The following is an 11,508-nucleotide window of genomic DNA, read 5'->3' on the forward strand; positions in this document are numbered from 1 at the left end:
TTTGCATTTATGTAGATAGTATTTGATTTCGTATCTCATATTTTTTTATTCCAGATTTTGTTGATAAATTGATTTGCAACCATTTCATTATTATTATTATTATTATTATTATTATTAGGAGGGGTGGTGTCTACATTCTCCCCGCCCCTCGCCTCTGTTTTTCTCGGAAACGGAAGTTGTCAATCAGGTAGAAAGACGGCAGCAGCCTCGGTTTGGTGACACTTGTCGTCGCCTCTGAACGTTGACTCGCAGCTAACGTTAGCTCGGGTCGGGCTCGTGTGGTTTGGGTTGGTACCTTTCCTCGCTTGTACAGTAAATATAATGGCGGCCGCGGATCCCCGGTCCTCGAGTGACGGCGGGCCGGCCAGAAGAGGAGGATTCCCGACCGGGGAGAGCGGCAACGACCGCGACGGACCGGGCGGCAGCAGCAGCGGCGGCGGCGGCAGCGGGGAAGGCGAACGGGAGCGGGACCGGGCCACATTCGAGTGCAACATTTGTTTGGACACTGCCACGGACGCTGTCATCAGTATGTGCGGCCACTTATTCTGGTACGAGACAAGGCGGGGGAGGGTAGTTGTGATGTGTGGAGGCGGTTGTTTTTGTTTCTGCTCAGCCCACCGGACCGGAGTGTAGTCTTGCCGTCTGTGCGGCCTCCTTTTACCGTCAGTTTGAGTTGTTTCACGGCGGAACAACGCGCCTTTACCAGCCGTTTGTCTCCGCGTTATGTGGGAGATGATAGCGGCCAAGATGGCTAGCTGGATATCACTGAGGAGGGTGTTGGTTTGATGGCAGTGCTGTACAATAGTTGTAAATGAATTGTGGCTTAACTTAAACCTTCATTATAAACCGTGTTTTACGGTCTGAAGTGCAAGTGGTCCTGATCATAGACTGTATATAAACACACACACACACACACACACACACACACACACACACACACAGTCTGTGGTCCTGATGGCTCGGATGACGACTGGTTGCTGCTCATATCATGGTGTGATGTAGGTCAGAGGTCACAGTTGCAGCCAGTGCCTTCTTGGATCACACCCTCTGTGACACATTAACTTTGCTGTTTCAGTTTAAACTGTCTGGTGATCATTTGCAGCTTTGACATCCGGTCCACGCTCAGTCATTCACCAAACATGCCACTGTCAGGTTTGCAGTAGAACTAAAACAATTAGTTGATTAACTGATTAGTTGATACACAGAAAATCACCGAAAAAATGCCAAATATTCTCTGGTTCCAGCCTCTCAAATGTGAGGATTTGCTGCTTTTCTCTGTTTTTAAAATCATTGTTAGATTAATATCTTTTGGTTTTTGGTAGTTGGTTGGGCAATACAAGTAATTTGAAGACGTCAGCCGGGCTCTAGGAATCAATTGAGAAAATAATGAACACAATCATAATGAAAGCAACTGTTAGTTGTAACCCTAGTAAATCAAACTTATGAGATTTGGTTGTTGTATTGGTATCTGTGTATATGGCAGCCACTAAGTAACGAGAAATTGCAGTACAGAAATGCCAAAGATATTTTTGAGGTCATTTAGAAACAGTATAGTTTGTCTACGTAAGAGGTTTATTTTTCATCTGTAAAATGTCTCACTCTGTACATATCATACGTTTTAATAGATAAATCAATAATGAAAGTAGCAGTTAGCTGTAACCCTAGGTTGCACTTCAGCTGTGATTCTAGTCCCTTCTCCTATCTTGGGTTTTAATCAACACTTGCGCAAGGCTCAACCTTCCAGCCACTTTGTGTTGAAAATGTAAACATTCACACAGTGACGTGAGAGGCTCATTCATGAGTTGTTGTGAGTGCTGACTGACAGCCGCTCGCAGGTCGAGGTTAATGTGAGATTAGAGCCAAGAGTGTAGGATTGGGGTCAAACCTAAGGGCATTATAATCAGTAGTAAGAGAACACAGAAGAAAATGGGACTTCCTTTTTACCTGTTGTTGACGTACGTTTGTAGTTTAAAATGATAATGATCTGTATTGGTGAGCACTTGTGTTTTGGCTACAGAAACAGAGGTGGAGTTTTTTGAGGGCATGCTCCTGCTGCCTACAAGAGAAGTTCGCAAACCGTGATTACAGATGTTATCTCCTTTTCAGTGGCAACGTTTTTACTCGGCGGAGAAACCCTCTGTGGTGAACACACCACAGAAGCCAGTAAAATGTTTTTAGTTGCATCAGACCATCGTGGACAAGACTGACCTAAAGTGGGGGTTTTAACCTGCCAGCCTGGGGGCCAGATTCGGCCCTCAAAACTATTTCATAAGGCCCCCACGCGTTTAGAATTTATTTTTACATTACTTATTTGTCTTTTATTTATAGCAGCGCACCTGGCACCTAAATCTCTCTTTCTAAACCTGAAATAAAGACTGACCTTGAGGACAGACAGTTTTAGGAGAGATGGACATTTGATTATTATGTTAACAGGTTATTGTGACCACGTTCTGTCTCAGAAGAAGCGTTACTCACATTTGAAGTGTGTTTTGTTTAAATTAAGTGTTACAAAAATATACACTAGGTTTTTTGTTCTAGGTCTGAAAAAAAACTTATTAGGAAATAGTGCAGGAATCTTAATATTATTTTGCTGTTGATTTATTTAATATTTGATCAGAGAAAGGGTGCTTCTCTGCTTCTTGCGGTTACATGGGCCGTTGCCACACAGCCATGCATTTCAGCTGCTGTGTTATGGGCTGATGTAACTTAGTTGCCATGTTACCTGCGTCCCCCCCTCGCCTCTCTCATCTTCTGTGTAACCTGATGAAACTGTGATGATGAAACTATCAGCAAGGAAGAAAGGTGTTGACGGCAGATCACCTGCTGCAACTTCAAAATTAATATTGCAACTTTGATCGCATATTAATTGTCTTATTTTTAGATTTTTTTTTTAAATAAAGACATTTTAAATCACAGTCCCTCACAATCTGTCACATATGTTTTGTATCTTAGATGGTTTAGCGTGAGTTAAACTCCTAACCCTGCTATTCAGCTGTACATAAAACAAATGGGCATTTAACTTTGACGCAGTTTAATGCTTTGAACCAACTTATCTGGCATCTTTTAGTTCAGCTGCAGCAAAAAAACAAACATAAACAAACCGCATTTGTTGCCAAAATGCTCACAAATAAAAATATTGTGTTAGTACAATATATATGCTTTGTTGAATTTCACAACTGTGAGCCAGTATCAGTTTCTAGCATCAGAAAATCTTATTTACTGGCACTCAAACTGCATTTTACCCTCAAATGTGTTGAAATGTGACACAGTAACAAATTCCTCATGAGCAGAGTGTCCTACACTGTCAGAGTTTAGTCTGCAGCAGCCCTAGTAGACAGTCTAGAGGGATGATTTGTGTGAAAAAAGACATTAATGTCACTTTAATACTTTGGGTTTAATGAGCGTGTGACATCTTTAATCCCTGAGTGAGAGTCCACTTGAGAAGACTAGTCTTCGTCGTCGTTAGAGATACCGGCCACACAGGCTGCAGTGCAAGTGAATTTTCTCCTCCAAGACTGAATGAGAGCTCATCATGTTAGAATTAGCACATTAATATAATCCAGCAACCCCCTGACTGGAAGGTTTAGGAAAAGAAGCATGTGTTAAGTGAAAGTGTTTGCATATGTAAAACCTGCAAGATACAGCCATTTTAATAAATTAGACTTGAAGCCCTGCATATAAAATCAGAAAGTCAGAAAACAATCAATATAATTACGTAGTTTTTTTTTTTCCTCCGAGGGTCTCGACCCCCAGGTTGGGAGCCACTGATTTAAACAACATATAAATTCTCAAATTAATGCTGTTCGGGTCGTTGTTTTAACATCTTGGCCAGACTTCATCACCAGTTAAGTTAATTTGTGATTTTGAGATCAGTGTGTGTGTGTGTGTGTGTGTGTAACAAATTAATCTCAACTCAAAGTCTACTAGCTTTTTAGGAGCTTTCAACTAGGGCTGCAACTAATGATTATCTGCCAGTTATTTTCTAGATTTAGCGTTTAGTCTATAAAATGTCAGAAAATAATAAATAAAATAAAAAATGCCCATCACAATGCCAGGTTGTTTTCACTGGCCAACACGTAAAATATTCTGTTTACTATCACAGAAGACAAAGAAAAGCAGCAAAGCCTCACAACTAAGCAGCTGGAACTAAAGCCTTTGTTTGTTTGGCCTTTTTCTTAAAAAATACTTAAACAATTAATGGATTATCAAAATAGTTACCAATTATGTTTCTGTCGATCGGTTAATCGACTGCTTGTTCTGCCTTTAACCACATCTCATGGTCTTCATCAGCAAAGGGCCAAAAATCACTCCATTTTGTCTTGAGGGCAGAGACATTACAGAAAGACCCTTTCGTCTTTGAGTTGTGCTGCTTGTCCCCTCAGCCCCAGTGTTCGGTCTACCGTGGGCCTGGTCCTGTCCACGTAGGGTCAGGGAGGAGTTTTGCTGTCGAAAACGACACTAGAATAAGCACAGTTTCAGCCCATTCCCTAAAAATGTCAGTCAAATTCTGCAGTCAGAAATCATCTTACAGCAAAAAGTATAGTTACAAAATAAAAACGATTTAATCAGGGTACTTCCCCTGTGATACAATTTCCTGATAACTACATTAATTTCATGTTAAATCTGAATTTGTAAGCATTAAAAATAAAAGAGTTTAAACTCTTGGCTTGAGTTAAGCAGACATTGACTGAAGTTCAGAAAGGCGATCAACCTGTAATGCATAGATGGGTTATGTTAGGATTAGGCTGTGCTTGAAAGCTCCAATAAAAAGCTACTAAGTGGACTTTTGTTCGGGCAGCAATAAAGATGTGATAAAGCTGAAGCGAATCATTCATGTCTAGGGACTCGGATCAGGCTGTATGTGAACATGAACCTGTGGCGAGACAGCTGTGGCTGCAAAACAGACGAGTCGTGAAGCACTTTTTCAGTAGATAACAGGAGCATGACCTGCATGTGTTGTCCAGAAATAAGCTTATATGCTGTAAATCAGTGGTTCCCGACCTTTTATTGCCTGACGTATCTGATTAAGATCAGACGGGAGTAACTACACAGTAATCCAGCCAAGGCTTATGTTCTTTTTCTCATTTATATAAAAATGAGACTCTGCAGCCATTAAATGGCTCTAGTTGGGTCACATAATGAGAGTCTGTGTACACTCTGCAGTCAGGCTTCACTGAATGGTTGTTGAGCCTGTTATTGGAAATTAAGCAGTTATTTTCAGGTCACAAGAGCTCGGCTATACATGTGGCCACATGTTAAAATCACAGTTGAATGGTTTGTTATGTTAACTTTGCCTTTCGCTTTGTTCAGTTGTTTGTATCCACAGGAATGCCATTCTCAGCAGCGATCTGATAGCTGGTATTACACTAATACTGTACACACTGAGCCGTGCTTTATGGTTTGTTTGGCTCGGCTGGTTATTTTGTTCATGTTGAGGCGTTTGGTTAGGCCCACCTGAGGCAATGAGTGTTCGAATGTTTTATGGTTTTGAAATACTGAAAGTGTTGAAAACAAGTCCTGCCTGTTCGTCTGCATGATCTGAGTTACTTTGCTTATCTTGCAAAGAAATCTCTGACAGAAGCAGATAGAGATTAAGAAAATAGTAAAGTCAGAAATTATACAGAAGACACTTGAAAGAAAAATTAAACCTTTGGAAATATTAGTTTTCAGCTGCATATGTTGCTACCTACTGTACTGTTCCACACACTGGCTGTATTTGTTGCATCCACATATGCCTTAAACGGTCTTCTCAATAAAAAAATTAAAAACCTTCAAAACAGGAACATTTTATCTTAGCTTATAAAAAGGAGCTCTGCATACCTCATGGAAACCTTTCTGTAGTGGATGAACTGTTGTATCTGCAATGTGCTTTAATTAACTGAGGTCTTAAGGCGAAACTCAACTCGGAAAACGTCTTACATTTTATAGACTATGGTGCAGGATTAAGCTTTCATATTTGCAGATTAGTTTTTTAAAATTTAAACACCACAATGCAAACCGACCTGAATCCCTTTCACTCGACTTTCAATCGAATTTCACACTTTCCTTTCACTTTAGAACTGATGAGGTGTATAAAATCACCTTTTTGTGTTTCAATTGGAGTAGTAATCTTATGCAGTCGCCTGTATTTCATAGTTTACAGTAATCAGGGCTGATAATTGCACTCTTGCACGCCCATTAAACATTCACTTAATGATACACCAACATAACTCATTCTGCTGATTGTCACTTTGCATCCAGTTTGTTTAAAGTGACAATAGTCAATATTTTTATAACAACAATGTATCACGTAACAATGTGAAATGGGTCGCTCGTAGTGATGAACCTACAGAGAATAACCACCTGAATTAATTAATTTAATTATCATTTGATGTTCGTACATACAATGTATGTAATCATATTGTATAACTGTGCTGATTAAAGCTAAAATGATTAGTCCATTAATCGATTATTTGGTTGATAGAAAATGCAACAATTTTGACAGACAGTTGTTTAAATGTCTTTTCCCCCCAAGCATAAATACCCTAAATTTGCTGGTTCCAGCTTCTTAACTGTGAAGATATTTTTCCTTTCTCATAAAAGGCTGTGTAATCCTCGGAGCACCTCGTTATTGACTTAGGGGAAAACTTTTCTTGGCACCGTTTGATTTTTGTGGGCGGTTCAGAGCTATAAGGTGTAAGAGGTAGAGATATTCACCACTGTGTCATTGTCTGTCTCCTGAAAAAGCTTCAGTGTTTGGCACCCACTGATGTGGCGTTTCCCCTGCATCCTGCACTCCCACAATGCAGCAGCAGGTCGGCCTGGCCAGCCGCCACACAGGCGAGACTCTGCTAACCGCTAACAACAGATGGCGCCAATTAATGCTAACGATGGGGAGCAGAGATGAGTTTAATCAGCCTTCCTAGTAGGAACAGGTTGTTCTCGCCAGGTGGGCTTTCACAGGCAGGAGAGTCACAAGTAAAGAAAATCTGGCCAGTTTCACAGCACTAAGGGTTTCCAAAACCAGGCAACATTGCATTTATTCTATATTATATTCTCTCCAGGAATGTTGGTGCTGTTATTGAAGCAAGCAGCTGACATTTTAAGAGAAAGGGGCTATTGTGAGAATGCAAATTAATCTATTGTTTCTTCCTGTGTCCCTACAGCTGGCCCTGTCTTCATCAAGTGAGTATTTCCTCTGTCATGCCACCCTTTGCTTTGTAATACTCGTTAAAGGTGCTGCACAGCCACACAGGTGTTTAATATTCTGACTGATTAGACTCCCACTTAGGTTGAAGTTGGGGAATTGTGAGGTCACAGTTTTAAAAACGGATATATAGTTTACATCGTTTAGCTTGCAAAAAAGGCCAAGCATTCACAGGTTCCATGTTTTCAAATGTGAGCATTTGCTGCTTTTCTGTTTTTATAACATTGTAGTTTTAAACATCTTTGGGTTTAGGACTGTCGGACAGTCGATTGACAGGAAATTAAAACTATTCTGATAATCAAATCGTTTGGGTCACTTCCCAAACAAATGCTCAACACTTGTTTCCAGAGTCTGAAGTGTGAGAAAACAATGAATTGACATTAGTCTATTAATTTCAGCCACAAAAAGAACCAAATTTAAAGACATCAAATTTGGTTCTGGGAAATTGATGGCCATTTTACTATTCTGACTTAAACTAGATTAAATGACAAAAAAAGTGATGAATTAACCAATAAATTACTTGCGTCAGTCCCTGAGAATATTAACTCCACCTCATTCGTTTCACTTCCACTGAAGCCCATGAAACTGATAAATGTTTTTACCTGTTTCTTGCGAGCTCTGGCAGTTTCATATGTCAAAACTTGCCTGTTGTTTGTGGCAGTCATTGCTTCAAGCATTGTCCCATTAATCATCATTTTTACAATGCAACACTACCAGACTGCTGCAAAGCATGTGAACTTTAAAACCCTAATCGTAACAGCACAGTGAGGGCGATGTCAGTCAAACAGGGTCTGTACTTGCCCACACAGTCCTGAGAGGAGGCCTCAAATCCGACACGATACGTGAAAACGGCTGTTGCTGTGTACAGCCTTTAACGTTGCCTCCGGCACGCAACAACTTAACCTAATCAGCATAAGGTGGTGATGTGACCTCAGTGTGGAAACTACACCTGTCAGTTGACTTAGTGCAGCTTAAACATGCTAATGCACTGAATGCCTCTGTTTACTGCAGCTTTCTTTCTGCTACTCGCCACTTAACACGTAGAGCTGTACATTGCTCTTAGTGTAGTAGCATAAGCACTATATAGATTCAACTAGAGATTGAAAGTGACTGCAACAATTTGTGGATAATGATTTACTGTTAATCTCAAAGTTTCTGTTGTGAATGTGCTGCTGGGCAAAATATCACAGGAGCTCCTTGATGTGCTTCAGGTAACATTCACTAGGTTAAATCTTTAGCTTTACACTATTGCAGCACCTCCCTTTCTTAGAAAACTTAGTACTTCAGCTGCTTTGAACCCCGTATTTAAACATTAAGGCTTGGTTAGCTTCAGGAAAACAGCAGAAAGGGGTTTATCTGATCTGTATTTTAAACATTTTGACACCTTTCTTCCCCTGTTGCTCCTCTCAGTGGTTGGAGATGCGGCCCAGCAGTCAGCAGTGTCCCGTCTGTAAAGCGGGCATCAGCAGAGAGAAAGTCATCCCGCTGTACGGCAGAGGGAGCTCCAGTCAAGAGGACCCCAGGTACCCCACGACTGTTTGCATCTGTGTGTGAAGTTTGTGCGATAGCCTTATGGTTGCCTTCAGACTGTTTGTTGTTGTTGTTGTTGTTCAGGTTGAAAACTCCACCTCGGCCTCAAGGACAGAGAACAGAGCCAGAGAGTAGAGGCGGGGTGAGTCAATCAACCCATTTCTCATGATTGAAATAATCAATGTTAATGTTATTTTTGAATTTAATCTCTTATTTTTTTTCTGTCCGTGCGTAGATGTTCCAGGGTTTTGGGGACACTGGCTTCCACATGTCTTTCGGCATCGGTGCTTTCCCCTTCGGCTTCTTCACCACAGTCTTCAACACCAACGACCCCTTTCACAGAGCAGGTAAACACACGGAAAAAGATACACATTGTTTTCTCACTGGATAAAATCAATGTGAACGGTCTAAATAGCGCGACCTGTTAAGGTGCGTTAGTGACATACCCTCATTTTGTAGTAAAAAAGTAGATCATGTGAAACCGTCAGTTTTCGTTCGCTGTGAACAGATCAGATTTTCTGCGGTTGCACTTGCAGGGAGGATTCATCGCACACGTGGGCCTTTTTTTTTTTTTTTTTTTTTTTTTTTTTTTTTTTTTTTTTTTTTCTGGTGTTTGTAATCACTCAAACTGAGGAGATTCGAACCCCTTGAGGGTCCGAGGGCCCAGAAGGTCCCAGGTTGTCGGTGTGGCAATTACTTTGTGGTAATTTGATTTAATTACGAGTTTGTTTGGCAATGTGCACCACATTTTTACCCAATTTTAAGGCCCAATTTAAAGCTGCCTCAGTACAACAGGTCTTCTCATAGACCAGATCCCAGGACTAGCTAATTCTCGATAATCCTAAATAGTAAATACTGAACTTAGGAAGACTTCCAGCACTTTGCCCTGTATAAATGGAATGAGCTTCACATGATATTAAAACTTGTAAGTCTCATCTCATTGGATGAATTGAAACTTTTTAGTTTTGGATTTTTTTAATGTTTTTTTAATTTTTTTTTTTTTTTTTTTTAGAAATGTCTCATTTCTGATGCTGTTTGTGCTTTTTGTGTGTCTTGTATTTCTTTTGCTGTAATCAGGTCGCGCTTGCAAAAGAGATCTCAATCTGTGACGTTACCTCTTTTAAATTAAAGTACCTTAAATATTCTAGTTGATATTATGCTTACATGATACATAATAATGAATAATAATAATCCACACTGGTGTAATAACCTTTCCCATCCATCTCCCCCTGTCAGACCAGTATGCAGGTGGTCACCAAGGCACTGGTAACCTCAACAATGGCAATAACAACTGGCAAGACTCCCTCTTCCTGTTTGTGGCCATCTTCTTCTTCTTCTGGCTGCTGAGCGTGTGATGGAGACACGAACGGGAGGGAAGGATGGATAGACGATTGGATCGATGACCAGGAGGGAGGAGCACAACAAAACAAACAAACTCTCACACACTTAACACGAGCTACAGACACAACGCTCATTTTACATTTCCTAGCAGGTACTAACTCGGCGAGAGAGAGCGGAGCTTTGTGTTTGATCCCAAAACAAAAAATACAGGAAATGTGGTTCTCCTCCTGGCAGATTCACTTTAGGATACTCAGCCCCACCCACCTGCTTTGTTGATTTTGTTTATGCAAGAAACACTCACTGCAAAGTAGTGTTGCGTGAATCCCAAAATAAGTCACATTAGCCCTCCCTCTCTACATGCACCTGTAGATATAGGCACACAGAAACATAAAGGTGGTTTAAGGGGCTCACTGTTTGGGTTCAGGGTTATTTTTTTTTGGTGTTGAGCTGCATAAAGAGGTGGGTGGAGGATAATTTAGGGCAGTGACTAATTCTGTTTTGGCTTTTCACATTTCTTAAATAGAGAGCTCTGAGGCACGTTGTGGAAAGGGTAAGTGGGGTTAAAATGGGGAAGAGAAGGCGGGGTATGAGATAACGTAGGGGTTGCTATAGCAACGTTTTCTTACTCTAAAAGGCCAAAGAAGATCAGTCATGTACGATGTCGGGTGAAAAATGTAATTGAATTATGTTCCTGTTTTACACTTTCCTCGTGAAATTAACAAGTACTCCTAGAATTTGCGACTTACTCTTGAAAACAGATGGACAGAGAGAAATAGCACAGGTGGATGCTTTTTTTTTTTTTTTTTTTTTTTATAAATATATATACATAATGTCTTAACAAAAAAACTACCATTGCACTGTGAAGTCATTTGTAGACGGAGCTGTCCTAAAGATTAGCGTGTGTGCTGGTGTTGAACCACCGGTTTGGGAGATTTTCGCATCAATATGAGCAACTTGAGAGCCAAAAAATAAGAACAAATTGTCAAAAGAAGTTCTGGTTTGTAAAGTAGCTCGATGAGATGCTGCACAACACGTCCTAACAGCACGTACAGTCGAGGCAGTGTAACAAGTGAGGAGAATCAGTTAGTCGTGGAGGTGAAACGGTCAGCACGCTAAGAATTTACAGGAATGACAAGCAACAGTTCAATGAACTTTGTCAATTTTTCTTCTTCTGACTGTATGTGTCTGTGTATCTGAGTGATTGTGTGCACATTATATATTTGTATATATGAATATTGTAAATGCTGTTTTTACGTGTTTGAGTGGATGATCAGCCACGGAGAGAGGACGAGATGTGCAAGTAGTCCTCAAGATGCTTTTGTAAAGCGAGATCTGGTTCCTGGTTTTCATAAATTCCTTCCCATTTACTCAAGAAAACGCTTGCAGCCCAGGTTAATAACTCTTCTGCCAACCTCTCCCATTAAGTTAAATAAATGTTATGAGTGCAAAAA

At 40.5% G+C, this 11,508-nt stretch overlaps 1 protein-coding gene and 1 long non-coding RNA gene across 2 annotated transcripts; one reads left to right on the forward strand and one right to left on the reverse strand.

Moving 5' to 3' along the window:
* The first annotated feature begins 171 nt into the window (after positions 1 to 171).
* rnf5 (ring finger protein 5) lies at positions 172 to 11,508 on the forward strand. The gene is made up of 6 exons (XM_044170636.1): positions 172 to 548; positions 7,146 to 7,164; positions 8,597 to 8,709; positions 8,801 to 8,858; positions 8,952 to 9,063; positions 9,953 to 11,508. Exons 1-6 carry the CDS (start codon positions 322 to 324, stop codon positions 10,069 to 10,071), a joined length of 648 nt encoding a protein of 215 aa, XP_044026571.1. The 5' UTR covers positions 172 to 321; the 3' UTR covers positions 10,072 to 11,508.
* On the reverse strand, positions 544 to 7,005 carry LOC122863845. The gene is made up of 2 exons (XR_006375100.1): positions 6,697 to 7,005; positions 544 to 4,443 (listed from the first exon to the last, which is right to left on the reverse strand). It is a non-coding gene; the product is annotated as an uncharacterized LOC122863845 (long non-coding RNA).

Source organism: Siniperca chuatsi, linkage group LG17, assembly GCF_020085105.1.
Source record: "Siniperca chuatsi isolate FFG_IHB_CAS linkage group LG17, ASM2008510v1, whole genome shotgun sequence".
NCBI classification, from domain to species: domain Eukaryota; kingdom Metazoa; phylum Chordata; class Actinopteri; order Centrarchiformes; family Sinipercidae; genus Siniperca; species Siniperca chuatsi.